The following is an 18,553-nucleotide window of genomic DNA, read 5'->3' on the forward strand; positions in this document are numbered from 1 at the left end:
GGACATGGTTATGGCTCACTACAGCCTGCACCACAGCCTGTCCATCCCTCCGTAGCATGCCTTATGCTCTAGACTGCCCTTCTTCAAGCTGATGTTGGACTTGAATGTGAGACGTGGCTGGTTTTTTATTTTTCAAACTTAGTAACTCTGGTAATCCCCTTCCCCATCCTTGGTTACTAAGGGATAAGAGAAGCAAAAATACTTCAGGTTGCTCCTCTAGTTCTCCTTTAGCTTTTAAGGCACCAATGTTCTTCATGCAGCGCTGGCAGAGGTATTTTTGGCAAAGTGGGCATTAGCTCTCAGCCTTTGGTTTCTGCAGAGAAAAATTAAGTTTTCCATGAAAAGTGTGCTTTCACCAAGGGAAGCCTGCACTCTGTTGGACTGAAGAAGCATCTTCCCCCTTGCAAGTTCTTGAGGGCGTTTGTTGTGGATGGCCATATCCTTGTGGTCAAGTGCAGTCTACGAGTCCTGCACATTGGGAGTGTCACACTGGGAGACTGGAACTTGCTGTGGCCAAAAGCATTGTTTTTAGGTTTGTTCTTTTGCTGTGGTTTTTGTTTTTGGTTTTTGTTTTTGGTGTGGCTTTTCGTTTGGTTGTTTTTTTGTGTTTGGTTTTTTGTTTTGTTTTTTTTTTTTTTCTCCTTAGCGCAGGAACAAAAAAGGAGGTTTATTCTGAAACTTTCAGCCTCTCCCCTTGTAATAAACACTTCCAGATTCCCACTGCATATGTTATATGATGTTACGGGCTTCTTATTTGGGTATGAGAAAAACTACTATGGCATGTCCATGTTTTTAGAACCATGCCTGGAGGAGGAGGCACATAGAGGTGTGATGCTTATGGACTTGCCTGGAGGCAGAGGTGGATGATGGCTGGGACGACACAGGGGAGCTGTACACACCCAGCCCCAGGTTTTACCTTCTCATTGCTGTACAGAGGCACACTGAAGAGGCAGCGACTGATCAGGGAAGAACGAGCAATGCTGCCAATATTCACTATGAGAAGGAAGAGTTGGAAGGTGAGTCTCTGCTGAGATCCTGTTAGAAGGGTCACCGCCCCAGTTCATTTGTCCATTGCACAAAATCCCCACAAGATCCCTAGCTCAGCATCACAGCACGTGAAGCAAACTGTGCTGTGCTACTACATAAATAAGCTCACTTACTTTCATAATTTTTTAATATTACAGCTTCTAAACCAAAGAAAAAAGCCCCCATGGAGGCCCTGGTGTGAATTTTAGCCATGGGGCTGGATAATTCATGGCTTGATTTCTCACAGAGGCTGCTCCTGGCTTGAAGAGGTCGGAAGAATGACATGATGGCTGCTGACGGGGGGCTGTGATTTTCTTTTTTTGTTCTTGAGTTCATTATCATGGGACTGATTTGACCTTTTCTTCTTGCACTGTGCCATAAAAATATTTAAAAAATAATTACTTTCTGCTGCTGCTTCATGAGGAAGTCTGAGTTATCCAGCCAAAGCTTAAAATAGAAAAGAGGTTCCATAATTTCAGGACGCTTGTTAGAAGCACTTGTTGTTGCTCTGTTGTTGCAAAGTTTGAGTAAAATGGGCTTGGAAATCGTCTGTAGCATTCAGGGATTCAGTGAAAATAAAATTAAAAGAAGTTGGTGTTTCTTCGTGGGATGGATGCACTGATTTAACCGTGTCTTCTGCATCAACCATCTCCACCATACCACGAGTGAAGTAAATGCCACTGTTTTGCAGACCACCAGATCCTGTACACAGGCATGCAGATGCCATTGGAGAGGCAAAGCCATTGGCATCACCAGCCCCACAGTTGGAAGCATTGGAAAGAGAAACAGGAGGACTCTACCCTAAGAGAGCAGGACCACTACTGTAAGTCAAGCCACAGCATTCATTAATCATCTTGGAGCTACGTGGGCACTATGGGGGGTCTTCTGCAAGTCGGTCTATGGGGTTGGTTGTTCGTCTGAGACGAAGTGGCACTGTTTAAGAGTGTGAAAAGGAAGGAGTGGCAGACAACATGTGACACTCAGAGATGATTATGACTCTAAGGAAGGTTACAAGTGCAAAGTAACTTTTGTATTTTCTCAAATTGGTAACAGCATTATTTACTATTGAGGTACTGTGTCCAGTTCTGGTCCCCACAGTTCAAGAAAAACGCAGATAGACTGGAGACAGTTCTAGAAAACTTGTCTGAAGAGGAAAGACTGAATGGGTTAGGTCTTATCTTCCCAAAGAAGATTCAGGGGGGCCTCATCTCATCACAGAATTTCAGCACTCAAAGGGCAACTATGAGGACGAAAGAGGTTCTCTGTTCACAACGATCCACAAGCAGAAGACAAGGAGTAATGGGTACAACTTGCACCAGGAGAGATTTCATCTTGATATAAAAAGAATTTGTTTTTTTACAGTGAGAACAGTTGTTCACCTGAACAATCACCCTGGGGATGTAGTGGAGTTGACATCACCAGATGTTTTCAAGATGCAACTGGACTAGCTGCTCAGAAGTCTCATCTGAGGGGACAAATAATAAAGCCCCAATATTTGAGATGATTTGAAGAGGCTGCCAAATGCTTTAATTCCTGGAGACTTTTATTTGAGAGTCATTGCTGGCAAGGTTCTGTTTTGGATATGGGCTTGGTGTAGAGTTGGGTAGGACAGGCTAGAGTAGCAGCAGAGAATGAAATCTTTGGCCATTCTCAGCTTCCCTTGATAGCTCATTTGCAGCCCCACCAATACCACGTCTCTGTGATTGCTCTAGCAGTTAATCATGACAAACGTAGCCAGAGGTCAGCTTCAAAACTGACTCACCAGCTAGGGCTCTCACACAGAAACAGCCAGGACTGAAAGCTTTTGGCAGCCCTAACCTTCCCTTGCCAGCTCATTAAAAGCCCCAATAACACTGGGGCTCTGCAGTTGCTCTACTGCCTAACCCTCACCCACCACCTCAGTCTCACCCAGGGTCCAGCTCCAAAGCACACTTCAGCCACCCAGGGCTCCCAAAAGAAGTAGCCAGGAGTGAGAGGTGTTGGCACTCCTCACCTTTCATTGGTAGACCCTTCACAGTCAAACTCGCAGTGGGTCTCAGTGTTTGCTCTCGCACGTTGTAATGGTCACTGACATCACGATCACAACCCTAAGTGACGCACAGGTCCACCCCAAACTCTGCCAGCAATAGCTCCCTAGAAAACGTGGCCAAGTCTGAGAGTTTTGGTACCCCTCACCTTTCTTTTGCAGCTCCTTTGCACCCCCACAAATACTGCAGGGCTCTGTCTTGCACCTATGTCTAATTCTCACCCTTGTATTAACCTTTATCGGACCCCAGCTCCAACAGGGAGCCAGCTGTGGCTCTCATTTTCATGGCCTAGACCAAAAGCTTTTGAATGTCCTCATGCTCCCTTGGCTGTTCCTTCACAGCCCCATAAACACTGGGGCTTTGCTTTTTGTCCTGCACCTATGGTTAAGCTTAACCCTCCCACTAGTCCTAACAAGAACCCAGCTAATGGGACACCCAGCTCTCTCTGGCTCTCAGGAAGAAGTGGCAGCCATTACCTTACCTCAGCTTTCACAGCCCTCCTAACCCCTTGGTTCTGCTCTTTGTCTTGCACTGCCACTCTTTTCCAGACCCTCATCCTGCCCTAAGCCCATGTCCAACATGAGCCTTGCCAGCAAAGGCTATCCACCGGGCACCAGCTCTTAGCTATTTCAGTCTTCATCAATTCCCAATATACTCAAAAAGGGAGAATTACCTTTAAGCATTTCTTATGGAAAGAGGGCTCTAGTACAATTTTTTAATATTGGGTTGGAGACTCCATGACAGAAAAATAATTTTAAAACCTCTACAACTGACACACCGAAGTATGCATATGCAACTAACAGTAAAATTAAAACAACCTTCCCAACCTTCCAGATTTTCTTGGTATAGTTTGCTGTCTAAAACTCAGCTCCATACTATTTCTTCATAATTATCACTAAAGTATTTGAATAGAATAGTAAGTTTTTAAAATTCCACAGCAGAAATCAGGAGGAAGATGGGATCCTTTTCCACAGTTTTGATTTTAAATTTTATAAGACTCAATACTGTGCCCAGGGATTAAGTAAAATGCATATGAGGAGACAGAAGGGACAGAAAAGTGAAAGTGTATATATACACACACACATATATATACATACACATATATACATATATACACAGATATATACATATAAAATACGCAAAGATGGAAACAATATTTCTGTAAAGATTTCAAAGACATAAAATAAAGGAGGGATTAAAGCAATAGCACATAACAATACGAAAACTCCCAAGAATATACTTGATTGCAATTCTCATTCCATAATTTAACAACAGTTCTAAATCTGCTTGCATGAGTCCACAGAAGACACACTGGTAGTGAAATGAGTAGAACAGATCTCCAGATAAAAGGTACGTTTACTCTTGCATGTGTTGTATACATATGCCATACTTAAAAAATGGGGTTTTTTGCTACTTTTGAAAGATACAGACTGCAGTGCAGGTATTCTGCCTTTCTAGTGTAGCACAATAGAGTTTTAGTTCCCATTCTGTAATAGACTTTGAGGATTCGTCTCACAGAATTTGTCACAACAGTAGAAAAACAAATAATTAAAATCTAAATCAGAAGCTTTCCTAAAGTTTATGTCACAAAGAATGAGCAATGTTCACGAATTATACTGCGATCTGCAAGTTATCAGGCAATGAAAAAACAGAAGTTTACATAAATGAAGTGATTGACACATCTATTAACTGCAAACCCTCTGCAACAAGGGGTGAAATTAAAAATCAGCAGTCAAAAGGGCATAAATCAGTAGTCAGTCTAAGAGATGAACCAACCTGGAAAAACACAATTTTGTGCAGCTGGTCAGAGACCAATACAGCAAAATCAGTTAAAGTTCAGTGATTCATTATGAGATTCTCAAAACTATCTGACAAATTCAGAGTAAAAGTTCCAAGGTCACACCACTGCTTCTGTGAATCCCATCTCTGAAACACTTGGTTTTGCTATCTGTTTCTTCTTCTCCATACTACTATCCAGCCACTTTATACACCAAAGTGTATACTATTAGCACGAGATTTATTTTCGCATGTGTAATTCCTAAAGAACACCATGAAAATAAAACCCCCAAACTTAAATCAAATTGGAATTGCATTTATTTTGCCTCAGCTGTATAGTTTTTAAGATTCACTACTACTTATGTACCTGAAATACGATTTTTTTTCACAATAGCTTCTATATCTACAAATGTGGAAACCACATACAGTTTTGCATTAAACAAAAATCTACTGCTCAATGAGAGTCTGCAGAGAAGTAATAGTTCATGGTAACTCTTTCTTTCTGACCTGACTGTCAACACTGACCCATTACTAAGAAACTACAACACAACTCCAAAGGAAAGGGTGTGAGTTTCACATATAAAATTATATTTAATCATTTGTGCAGACGTTTGGTCTATAGATGAAAACCATTTCAGGGTAAATACTTACATATTGCTCAAAAACGCTTCAAGGAAAATAAAAATTTATCTGAGACATGCCCTGAGCTATCTAGACTCCTTAATAGTGCAATGTTGCAGCAATGCCTGATTTCACCCTGGCTTTTGCAAAGGAAACACAGTAACTGTTCACAGAGCTCCTAAATGGCTGACACACCACAGTATTATGTGCACTACAGCAGTTCTTGCAGCTTTGCTAAGTTCCTCTCCATCCACTGGATATTGAGCTGAATTGTGTCAATTGCTTCTTTTACACAGCGCAGTTGAGAACTCTCCTCTGATTTTGACTCAAAAAATGACTTCACCTGCATAGCAAGAGTAAAGAAAGAAAAATAAAATTTTAATTAAAATCAATACTGGCCACACAAATATGTTCAGAAGCAGAGGCTACATATATGTTGCAGGAAATCCATTTTTGAGAATCATTTGCACCTATGTAGTAAGCAAAATTCTCAAAGGAGCTCCCAAAATGTAAGGAAAGCATTTTTCAAGGATACAGCAGCAATAACTCATTTGGTTTCAATGAATTATTTCAGCAATAAACAGACATTTACTTTATCAAATTCCTCACAAAGCAAACAGACAGTACTTAGAGTTCTGAAAAGGAGTCCTGTTGCAAGCAACCCTCTTCAGCATTCTGGAATGGTCCTCACACCCACTCATCATTATAGTTGTCTATGCTAACACTTAAACTATTATAGATCAAACCACAAACAACTATCTCTACCAAATTATCTGAACAAAAACATTAGTCTAAACTTTAAACCATTCTTGACATATTAAATTCAAGGTCTTGTTAGGGAAGACAACAGAGTCTTTCTAACAGCTATTAACCAGTTCTTAGTCAATACTCAACTTCTGCAATAGCTCCTTGGTATTGCTGACATTAAAAACAGCACAAAGAAATTTTTACAGCACAGTACCACATTCCAGAGATGCAGAAAGCATACCCTGTTTACAAAATCTAGACCAAAACTGTATATAGATCAAATCATTATTTTGGGAGACAGTGTGTTCCAGTAAACAGGAAAACAAAACAGTATAAACCAATAAGTGGGTTCAACTCTACAACTCAACTCTGTCACAGTCTCAGTATATAACCTCTCACATGTTTATGCATATATTTGCCATGTGTGAAATAGGGAAAGCAATAGATGTGTATATCCTTCCAGAAGGGCCTCAAGGATATAAATAACAGGTAAACATGCATTTTCCTCATCCCTCAACTAAATGAAAACAGCACTGGCACTAGTAAATAACCCTTTCTGGTAGATTAAGCCACCAACCTCAAGCAGATGCGGTTTTGTTGCAAACTGAGAAGTTGACCAACTAATGATATTCTGGATGGTATATGAGCCTAGGTGAAACCTGAAAGGCAAACAAATATTTTTAACTAGGAGACACTTTAAGATGCAGTTTCAGTATACGTACACATTCTTTTCAACTATTTCTATTTCTCCTTTTTTGTTTAGTAGTGGGAAATAATTAGAAGCACAAATTCAATTTTACATATCTTATTTTTCAAAAGAAATATATAGTCTTAGAAATCCAAGCTTCGAGTTCCCTGTTCCCTCTGAAAATGGAACTTCAGAGCAAAGGCCATGGAAAGTTGTCAAACTTTTATCACAGGTCAAACAGCAAAGAACTGAGGACATAACACTATGAATACCAAGATCTCTGTTTGTGGTAAGTGTTCCAAAGCTCTGCAGTAATTCAACCGGTAACCAGGTTTTGTTTCAAGCACAGGAACTTCGTAACTGCATAACTGAAGAGCTTGATAGAGCAGAAATTTTGAGTGGAAGCCTTTTTAGCAATGTATAATTGTTTCAAATCAAAGCTGAGATTTAGGAACAGAGGTGTCCACTGCTGTCAGCTTTTTGAAGACTTGGGAGCCAGCTCTCCTGCTGGGTACCCTTCAAGGTCAGTTAGGACGAACATATATTTCTGAAGCAAGTGGGATTTTTGGTTATTTTGTTTTGAGAGTGCTGTAAAAGGTATAAAAAATAAATGCTGAATTAATTCCATGAGTCTGCTTGTAAACACATTTGATCCACACAAACATCCTGCAACTAGAGCAATCATCTTAGAGATAGCAACCTTTCAAGAGAAATTAAAATCAAGATTGTTTACAATTACTATGAGGTTCTAGGAAGCTCAAGTCCCATCAACGACTGGTGAGACTTCAAAGCTTATGTGGCAAGTTTTATTCGTAAACTCAGATTTTAAAACATGATTTACAGTTTTAATGCAAATCTTTTTATATGAATGCAACTACTTATGGTCTTATGCTGGAAAGAAACAAACAGGTGCTTTTGCCACTGTGAATTTGAAGTTTCAACTGCATCACAAGCCTTACTTTTGTGTAAGCTTTTCCCAGTTCTCTTTGACAAAGTCCCAGGCCAGCAAATATCCAGGCAAACTCTGGCTAATAGTTACTATGATATGTGAAAGCTCCTGTGACCTGATGACTTCTCCTTCAAGACTGTTCTGCATTAGCCTAAGAGACAAAGCATACGAAAAGAGAGAGGAAAAAAAAATCTATTAATATTTTCAAATGGTTTTTCTGATAGTCCTCTATTTGATGGAAAAGGACTACATAATACATCAAACAAGCACCTTCTGGCATCTGGAACACACCAGTGCTACATTTCATAAAAAATGTACTAACTTAGCTTTAAATTCCAGAAATCAGTGACCCTGGCTCTAAACTAAGTATCTGAATTTTCATTGTTGTTGGGAAAAATGAATTAAATTTTAACAACTTGTTAAAGAAAAATAATACGTTGAAAAGATAAAGGGGAAAGCTGAAGAATAAACTAGTAGAACTTGGTGTTTTTGGTGCAGTACTGAGATTTGCTCTATAGAGGGGTGTTGGAGTACAACATAAAGTCAAAATTTCATTCAAAGAAAGAAAAAAAGAGCAAAAGATGTCAAACGAAAAAAAATATCCCAACCAGTTATTATTTTGGTCATAAAAATATAGCAATCTTTTTAGGCTCTATAGAACAATCTGCAATTTTTTAGTTGTACCATAAAATCTGAAATTCTGTGTTACTGGTAGTGCAAAGTCTTTGAGTTAAATTTTTTTCTCTTAATGCATACTCAGTTTGGTCTTTTGTGCTGCTTTTTTACATAAATTATTTTTAAGTGAAAAATATAAATTCTTCATGTGAATGGAAGCGTGTGCAAAACACGTGGATGGATTTTCTTTAGCAATCAGAAATTTTTTCAACAATACAGAAAAGACAACGCACTTTTCAAAGAAGATTTTTAATGCTTCTAATTTACACAGCATACAACTTTTTGTCTCCTTCATACCAGATCAGCTTTCTGACATCCTCTGTGCTGGCCAAGGCTTCAATCATTTTACTTTTCTCTGCTTCAGAAACTGAAGAGGAGTACATGTTTAGGAGGAATTCCCAGCCATCATTAGTTTTGGCTCCAACTGTATATATGGTTTTCATAACATCACTAGGCAGACTACAGGGAAAAACAAAAGCAACAAAACAAACAAACAGAAAAAGGGGACATAAAAATGCTCATCTGAGAAAAGAAGGAAAAAAAGTCAAAAAACTAAAGGATTAACTTGAAAGAGTTAATTCTCTCTCTTTAGAGAAATTTAATTCTTTAGCAATTGTTAAAGTTTGCTGGACTGAATTCATGCTGGTCTAATACTTTAAGTCACTAGGAAAAAGCAAATCATACTAGTCACATGAAAACATGGTCAATTGCACAAAAAATAGAGTAATTTTCTATGGCTCAAAATGCACAATGAATCCAGAACAGAATGAATTCTGCAAGGCAAAAAGGTATGCTTTGACATTGCCACTAAGTAATCCTCCTTCATTCAGCATGCAGCTTAGGAAATGCAGATGGAAGCAATTTGTGGCTGGTTTTGCAGTCGCACTTAATGAGACTGGAGACGAAGTCTAGCACAGTCTCCCTGTCATCTTAAAACAGCAATTACTTTTACATATGGAACAGTAAAAGACAGAATGAAGTGCTTTATCAATGCTCAGTCGGTGGTGTGGTGGATTTTTTTTCTTTTTGGTTGTTCTGTTTGTTGTGCTATTTTTCCCCCAATACAACGGCGGCAATGTCACAGGAAAACAGACAGATAAAAGAACTGGAAGCTCAGTTCTTGCAGTACCTTACTGTTCCATTAGACTTCATCCACCTCTCAAACATCTCCATGGCTGTTGTTCTACAGTTTCTTATATCATGGGTGCAGGCAAAAGCCAGGAGTGTCGACCGGAGCTCTCGTTCAGACAAGGTCCCATCATCTGTCCAATGCTGCTGATCAATTTTATCTCCAAGTAAGTGCTCTATCCTATGCTAAAAGAGGAAAAAATTACCAGCAATAGCTAATTCCTCCAAAAATTATTTTCTATAATACAAAACTAGTCTAAAAAAAAGAAAAAAAAAAAGTTAAGATTTAGAACTGTGAAAGCTAAACATGACACTTTTCATCTATTTATTCCAATTTAAAAATGTTATTCCTTATCTGTAGAAATAAGTATCTGATACTACATAGATCTGAAAGATGGGCCAGGTCTACATCTTAAATTGCACATGGAAACTGAAGACTGCTCTTCAAGCCATGGTTCAGACTTGCTTGTAAACAGCTTACCATCTCAACTAACTACAACTTCTGTATATTTAACTGCTTTTAACTTCACCAAGTGACAGTTAATAATACTTTAGGTTAGCACAAAGAAACAACTTTTATCTATCTACAGGCTGAGCACCCCTCAGTTTTGTAGTTCTGTAACTTGCCAAAACCACAGCTAGGCATCTGACCAGCTACCACATCTCAGCTGAAAAGTTTTGAACTTACATATGACTGCACAGACACCGCATTGTAAACCATAGCTTGGGTTGTTTATCCTAGCAGATGTGTAAAAACTTTGAAATAATTCTAAATAAGGCAAATTGTTATAATAGTGCTTTTTATTTCTTATTTTTCCTTAAGTACTTGCTAATTATCCATACCTACCATAAAGAAAAAAATCTGCTATTTTATCTAATAACTTAATAATTTTGCTTACAGACTATATCACTTTACTGATGTTTTACAAGGTAAAGCAGCAAGGAGTATTTTCAGCCAGTAGATGAATATAGACAAGAAGCTTCATAATAAGATAGTAAACAGAGAAATGAAAAACATATTCTCATCAAGAATTGAGACTGCAGTATTAATTTCATTGCTAAGTCTGTAACACTATATTGTATTAATCTAGCATACAACTGGAATGGGACAATGATAACCATTCATGTGTTCCTGTTTTTACAGAAAATAGTTCTGGTTTTTTTTCCTGCCTCTACACAAAGCAATTAGACCTATGATCTCCAACCACTCTAATTTTTGGGGATAACTTTAGTGCACAAGAAAAATGTCATGGACTTTTGTTGAATTACATATTTGTACTACACTTGACCTTTATAGGTACTGTAAAATAAGCCCAGACACCACTGTGTTCCTACTGCAGTGTTCCTTCCAACACACCACTGTGTTCCTTCCTACAAAACATTTCGGGGCATGTGGGTATGGTGTGGAAATGGGGGAAGGAGAGGGAAGGAAGCTGGTCCAAGAAATGTAGCATTTCAGTAAGAGATCATTAACAAAAGCAGGCAAGCTCGGCAACTCTTCAGAATCCCTATCCAACTTAGTGAAATTACCGGATACATTCAACAGTCAACACTTAAAAAGATAATGTAACTATATTACACTACATCACAGCTAATTATTTCAAATTACAATTTACAAAAAGTTAAGGCATACCATGACTCGTGCTGCCAGATGTTGTTCACCCTTTTTGTCTAGAAGGTTGTATATGTGACTCAGCTGAAACAAAGCCTGAGTGAGCGGTGCAGTGCTGTTCTCTTTGTTAAGGTAATCAATCAGCTCAAAGGCCGTTTCCAGAGACTCTCTTCCTAGACTGTGGGTCAACGAATAGAAACATTTTAATGGATTATAAAACAAAATCACTCCCTGAAACAAGATCAGAAGTGACGCTTTCTGTTACATTAACAGAGAGATAAGTGAATAGAGGGAGTGACATAACAAACAATTTACATGTAGAGATTTTCATATTTTAACTTCAGAAAGATTACAGAAAAGGAGTAATAGCCACTAACACGCCTTCAAGTATGGCAATGATGTCTAGAAATGTTTATCATAGCATCAGATACAGGTAGCAGCTTCCAAAGAGATCATCCAGAATGCTCAGTCTCTCCTGCTCTGACAGTGGTGGTGAAAGACATGAGAGGGATCCAGGAAAAATTTGAGAGGAAAATAGCTTACTTTTCTAAAGTGGAGCATTCACTGACTGAGTACAGGAAAACAGTCTGCTAGGCAGATTATCAGTCACTAAGGAAAAGAGTGTCTTTCTGAAACAGAAGTTATCGTGTGACTCTGTGTGATGTAAATAAATAGATCATGCTATAAAAACAGGCAGATAACATCTAGCACCAGTATGAAAGCATCAGCGAAAGAACTTGAAAAAAATAGTAGTGAATGGTGAACAGCTCCAACAAAGCTAGCAAAGACTGAATTAAAACTTTTCTACAGTAGTTATCTCTAGAAACTAAATATGATCTTCTTTGACTTCAAAAACCTTTAAACATATATTAAATACATTTTCCAGTATGAAAATCTTACCCTGCAAGGCTGAAGATATTGTTGATCAAGTTGGCTCTGTCTTTAGGACTCAAAGCAGTGTGGTTTTGTTTCAACAGATCAATGAGTGTTTTCCAGTCTTCAGCATAGTGTACCATGTAATAGCCATTCATGTCCACATTGAATTTTATCCATTCCACCTCCTCTGGAAGTTCAATGACAGCTATAGGACAGAAAATCAGTTAGCAGCAGAAACAAATATTTAACAATTGTTTGTTCAAATCCAAGTCTATGAAATAGACTAGATCCAGAGAGACAATAAATTCTTTTACACCCACTATTTCCCCCTACTATGAAGAAGGAACAACCCACACAGAGGTTTCACAAGAAGGCTCAGAAATTCCAGATTGTATTTCTTTCTCCTTCTTCCTACATGTAATTGAATGAACAGTATCACAGCCTGCCCCGTGTTGCATCCATGCAGGTAATTACTTAGTGCAGTAATTTTTCTCCTGTCCACTCCTTCTTTCAAACAGCCCCATCTCTCTTACACACTTTCATATATATACATAGATAGATATATATATACACACAGAAAGAGAAGTTACATGTATCATATAAAGGAGTGGAGAAATGGAGATGGCCTTAAGTAGATGAAAGATCACACTCTAGTTTCTAAGTCAACTGGACACAAAAAGAGAGGCTTTGGGAAAAAGTTCTTCCTTTCAGTTGATTCCATAATGACTAACAAAACCACCAATTTGCACAGGACCTACAAGGCCTTTGAAATTTAGTAAATATTCTACTCCAAACTCTTTTGTACATCTCTCCTATTCTCATATCCTCCACATCCAACTTTCTACAGTGAATGAGGAATTCATAAGATAAACATGAGACTAGCAACAGGGCCATTTAAAGTGAAACGAAAATTATGAAATCAGGTTACTTACTTACTAGTTCTAATAAGATCAAGAACACATTCAATTAAAGAGCTTTGTATTTCCATTTTGATAATTAGTAATTTTTTTTCTAAAAACTCCATCTCAAACAAAAAAGAATAAGAATGGCTTGAAGACTTTGTAAAACCAATGTCAGAATGACATAAAGCAAAACTACTTGCCTTATTTTTAGTATTTCTAATGTAATTTTAGGGGAGTGGCAGTTTGTAAAAATCAGTAAACAGTGAAAATGTCAAGATCAACTCTAAGAACTTGATTTAAAATTTGTGTAGTTTTATTTCAAAAATCAGAGGTGTGAAATAGGTTTATGAATTAAATATAACTCCCAGTTAAATGCACTGCCTAGTAACTTTAATGGCGCAGGGGGGGAATGGTGGGGAGAGAAGAAAATACATCAGCATATGTAAGGTGATGAGTCAGACCAGCTTCAATCAAATGCAAAAACCTATGCGTGTCAGTGGAAAGGAATCACAGAATTAGAGAATTGTTTGGGTTGAAAGAGACCTTAAAGATCATCTAGTTCCAACCCCCCTGCCACAGCCAAGGACACCTTTCATTAGACAAGGTTGCTCAGAGCTGGTCTTGAACACTTTCAGGGATGGGGCATCCACAACTTCCCTGGACAACCTGTGCCACTGTCTCACCACCCTCAGAGTAAAGAATTTTTTTCCTAATATCTAACCTAAATATACTCTCTTTCAGTTCAAAGCCATTTCCCCTTGTTCTGTCACTACAACGTAAATATTTCCCCATCCTTCTTGTAGGCCCCCTTTAGGTCACAAAGCCTTCTCCTCTCCAGCCTGAACAACCCCAACACTCTCAGTCTTTCCTCACATGAGAGTGCTCCAGCCCTCTGATCAACTATGGGGCCCTCCTCCGGACTTGGTCCCACAGATCTATCTTCTTCTTGTACTGAGGTCCTCAGCCAAGGTGATTTTAGCACTACATAAAAGTGCATAGTAACTGTTCATTTGGTAAGGAAAAAAACAGGGCTGAATAAAAATAGTCCCACAGATTAGCAGTTTAGGATTCAAACTAATCACTGCACCAAAAACAGAGAGCGTATGTGAAAAGACCTGAAGGTTTCAAATTTAACAACAGCATTCTCAAAATCCTCATCTGTTCCAGATACACTTTCTTACACAATTAAATAAAATAAGTAGTATTTCAGTGGAACTTTATTTCCTTAAATTTCATCAAACTGGCAGAGCTACTCTCACATTACTTGCTCTCTAAAGGATGTAGAGTTTCAGAGATTTTCTGTAGGCACTGTGATGAAAAGAGTACAGGCTTTTACAAATTTCAAACCTGTGTTTCTGTTCCAGTTGCTGTGATTTATTTGTACATATAATGCTATTGGAAACCAACTCTCTAATGATGACAACAGCAGCAGTGCCTACCTCCAGATCTTTGTAATTATTCTGTATGTATTCACCTTCACACTTTATGCAAGGGTATGCCCAGAAAAAACATAAATCTACAACACTTAAGGAACTTGCTACCAAAGCTTTAAGTCACTTACCCGATTTTTGATCCAGTAAATATGCATTAGTACAATGGGTAAAGTTGCATTTACTAGTTATGTAAGTGAGAGGAATATGCCACAGATAACTGCAAAGGAAAACAAACATTTACTGACATATTATATACATATTATCTGTCTAGAAGGGCCTGTTTTCTTTTTTTTTTAATTTAAGCATTTTTATATATAATACTGGAATCACTCTATGCTGTGTAAAATAATGAAGTATAAATCTCACTCAAATAATCAGAATACGGTAAAAGAAAAAATGCACAGCATGCACAGTAATTATTTTTTTATTCCCACCATGTTGAGAAGTGGATAAATTTCATAGAATACCTTGGGCTGGAAGCAATCTTTTGTGGTCATCTAGTTCAGCTCCCCTGCAATGAGCAGGGACACCTGCAACTGGATCAGGTTGCTCAGAGCCTCATCCAGCCTGGCCCTGAATGTTTCCAGGGACAGGGCATCAATTGTGCCAGTGTTTCACCACTCCTATTGTAAAAACATTCTTCCTTATATCTGGTCTAAACTACCCTCTCTTAGTTTAAAACCATTAACCCTTGTCCTGTTGATACAGGCCCTGCTAAAAAGTCTGACCCCATCTTTCTTTAAGTACTGAAAGAATGCAGTGAGATCTCCCTGGAGCCTTCTGTTTTCCAGGCTGAACAGCCCAAACTCTGTCTGTCCTCAAAGAAGAGGTGTTCCATGCATTTGATCATTTTTGTGGCCCTCGACTGGACTCACTTCAACAGGTCCAACAAATCATTCGTTTGCTGAGGACCCCAGAGTTCCAGTGGGGTCTCATGAAAACAGAGGGGCAGAATCCCCTCCCTTGCCCTGCTGGCCATGCTCCTTTTGGATGCATCCCAGGATACAACTGGCTTGTACAACTTGGCAGAGCCCATCCTCTCTGCAGGGCTGCTCTTCATCCCCCAGCCTGTACTGATACTGGGGGTTGCCCCGACCCAGGTGCAGCACCGTGCACCTGGTCTTGCTTAACCTACTAAATAAGTTTGCCAGTGATGCTAAATTGAGAGTAGTTGATGACTCCTTCAAAGGCAGGGAGGTCCTGCAGAGAGACCTCGACAAACTGGAGGGCTGGGCAGGCACCAACTGTATGAAGTTTAACAACAAGTGCCAGATTCTGCACCTGGGATGAGGCAGCTCTGTGTGTACGTACAGACTGGAGAACAAGATGCTGGAGAGCAGGGAAGCCACTCAAGGAGTGGCTACAGTCACTTCAGTTCTTCAGCCTGGAGAAGAGGACACTGAGGGAAAACCTCACTGCAGTCTACCTACAACTTCCTTGTGAGGGGAAGAGGAGGGGCAGGCATCTCTTCTCTCTGGTGACCAGTGACAGGACCTGAGGGAATGGCCTGAAGTTGTGCCAGAGGATGTTTAGGCTGGATATTAGAAAGAGGTTCTCCACTCAGAGTGTTGTTGGGCACTGGAATAGGCTCCCCAGGGAAGCGGTCATGGCAGAGTTCTAGAAGCGTTTGGACAACACTCTCAGGCACATTGTGTAAGATTCTTGGGGTTGTACCGTGCAGGGCCAGGAGCTGGGCTTTGATGATCTTTGTGGGTCCCTTCCAACTCAGGAGATTCTAGGATTCTGTGACACCTCATGGACCCACTTCTCGAGCTTGTCCAGCCCCTCTGGATGGCACCCCTTCCCTCAGGCATGTCAACTGCACCACTCAGCTTGGTGTCATCTGCAAATCTGCTGAGGGTGCACTCGATCCCACTGTGTACATCACTGATGAAGATTTCAAATCACAGCGGTCCCAGTAAGGACCCCTGATGGACAGCACATTTCCTTGTACTTCTTTCTCTATTCCAGCATGCTAAGTAGCTTGTCCAAAATCATATGGACAGGAAATCCCTGGCTGTATCAGAAATTCATTTAGTATTATTTTCACCTCAGTCCAATGTTCTGTTTTCATGAAATTTTTCAAATTTTAATTAAAAAAAAAAAGTTGAAGTACTAGACTCAAATTCCACATCATGGTAATATAAACCATAATTAATTGCATACCACAAAGGCTTTCTCTGAACTGCAAGCGGGAAGAATAAATGCTAAGGAGGATCAAAAAGATAATAAGGACTTGGCTCTTTAGAGAAAACACTTTGAGTAGGATGAAAGAAGTTGCACATGTTAAGCTAACTTTGACAGGGACTCCTTCTGTGTATGACTCACATGGAATGCTCTTCTTCAAAACCTTTTCATGCACGACCCAAGTTGAGATCAACTAGAAAAGAAAAACTACCAAGCCTAACAATCCTTCCCTTCTTCCATTACCTTTTAACCACACATTGCTTTTCTTCCTTCACATCACAAAAACAAAGTAGAGCCCTGTTACTTCCTACTTTTCAAGAGATAAATTTCCTTCAGAGGCCTAGTTTTCTGCAAGATGATGTAAAGGACTCAGCTCCTGTTAAAACTTCAAACAGCTGAATAAAATGTGCAAAATCCTCAGAGAATTCACATTTACATATTTTAGTTTGTAAAATACTAAAACACTGTTGAGATTCATAATGTAAGTTGTATTCATAGCAAACTAAATTTTAAAATTAGCAACTGCCACATCTTTGCTTCTTCAGTATGTGCATATGTACTTCCTTTTAGGTTTTGGTAAAATGGATATTGCCTCTGTTATATATTCAGTCATTTGTTGTCATGTGGTATTGCCATCTTAAAATTCTGAAGCCAAGATGGCTTTGGTTCTAGCTTCTCTACCTTCTAACGAAGCCCAAGATGTACACTGAATTTTGGCAGGAAGAAGCAGAGGGTCTAAAGTAGGACATATGCATCTGTAACTTCTGTAAACTTCTGCAACCTGCCTTTCTTCACATTCTTGTTATTCACTCAAAACTTTCTTAAATTAGAAGAAACCTTTACCAATGAGATCTGCCTTTTGGTGTTAAAAACCAACACGTTATATCAAGCTTAAAAGCTTCAGGAAAGGAAACTCAGATTACAAAGGATGTCACAGACTCTTATCAGTTGCTTGGGTGGAAACAGACATCGACCTTCAGGCAGGTATTATAGATGTGTGAATTTCTGTGCCAAATTCTCTGTTACTACCCGCCTTCAAAGAAAACAGTAAAACCCCTGAACACAAGTGAGACAGATGTACAAGATCTAAGACAGATATCTGCAGTTGCTTTTAATTGATAAAAGGTATTAAGAAGGTAATAACCTTGCATCTGATGTCCAATTTTCCGGTTCCACGCGATACAAGAATTTCTCTTGTTGTACAGAAACAGTCTTTCCCTTTCGGACAACTGTGACTAAAGGAAATCCTTTATGCAGAATCCAAGTCCTCATCATTTTTTTCACATCCAGCGTTCCATTGGTAATCTGTAAAAACAACCATAACGTAACAAGAAAATAGCAAATGGAGAACACTTTACTTCCTTCTTAACTTAGCAATTAAGTTGTAGCGTGATTTTGTATCTGTAAACAATCAATTTGACAATGATCTTGTAAATTTCATAAGCAACAATTTAGAAGAGCAAGCGGTTTTTATTTTAAATTGAGGGGATACCAGCCACACAGTGGAAAGACAGATTGGAAACATCAAGTAGGTTGAACTGGTATGTAATAAGAGTGGAGAGAGAGTGTCACAAAATAGAAAGTTACAGTAAGCTCCCAAGCTCCCCCTTACTCTTCTTCGTTCCTTATTGGTATGATGACATTATGTGAGTATTTCAGGTTGAAAAATCTTCTTTTAATTATGAAATGAATACTAGAATCTGAAATAAAGTGATGGCGTTTGTACCACAAAAACTACATAGACTTTATAACTTTTTTTTTTTCTTTTTTTCCCCTCCCACTTACCAGTCTTTGAATAGCTTAACCTTCAACCTCTTCTGATCTCCCAGGAACTCTTTGTACTACAACATCCCCACTAAGGACAAGTACTTTATAATGTCCACATATCTCTTGATTAGCAGAGATC

The 18,553-nt window shown here is 38.9% G+C and overlaps 1 protein-coding gene across 2 annotated transcripts in view; it reads right to left on the minus strand.

The window, feature by feature from the left end:
* Positions 1 to 3,735: 3,735 nt before the first annotated feature.
* LNPEP (leucyl and cystinyl aminopeptidase) overlaps positions 3,736 to 18,553 on the minus strand; it is a 54,720-nt gene continuing 39,902 nt past the window's right edge. For both annotated transcript variants that reach the window (XM_027653101.1, XM_027653100.1), the window contains 9 exons: positions 17,792 to 17,952; positions 14,589 to 14,677; positions 12,150 to 12,330; positions 11,271 to 11,427; positions 9,639 to 9,823; positions 8,807 to 8,968; positions 7,845 to 7,985; positions 6,775 to 6,856; positions 3,736 to 5,793 (listed from right to left, as the gene is read on the minus strand). In XM_027653101.1, coding sequence (XP_027508902.1) covers positions 5,662 to 5,793; positions 6,775 to 6,856; positions 7,845 to 7,985; positions 8,807 to 8,968; positions 9,639 to 9,823; positions 11,271 to 11,427; positions 12,150 to 12,330; positions 14,589 to 14,677; positions 17,792 to 17,952 — 1,290 coding nt within the window. In that variant the 3' untranslated portion in view covers positions 3,736 to 5,661. The remainder of the gene's footprint in view (positions 5,794 to 6,774; positions 6,857 to 7,844; positions 7,986 to 8,806; positions 8,969 to 9,638; positions 9,824 to 11,270; positions 11,428 to 12,149; positions 12,331 to 14,588; positions 14,678 to 17,791; positions 17,953 to 18,553) is intronic.

The sequence above is a fragment of the Corapipo altera genome, unplaced genomic scaffold (assembly GCF_003945725.1).
Source record: "Corapipo altera isolate COAL_440 unplaced genomic scaffold, ASM394572v1 61305, whole genome shotgun sequence".
Taxonomy (NCBI): domain Eukaryota; kingdom Metazoa; phylum Chordata; class Aves; order Passeriformes; family Pipridae; genus Corapipo; species Corapipo altera.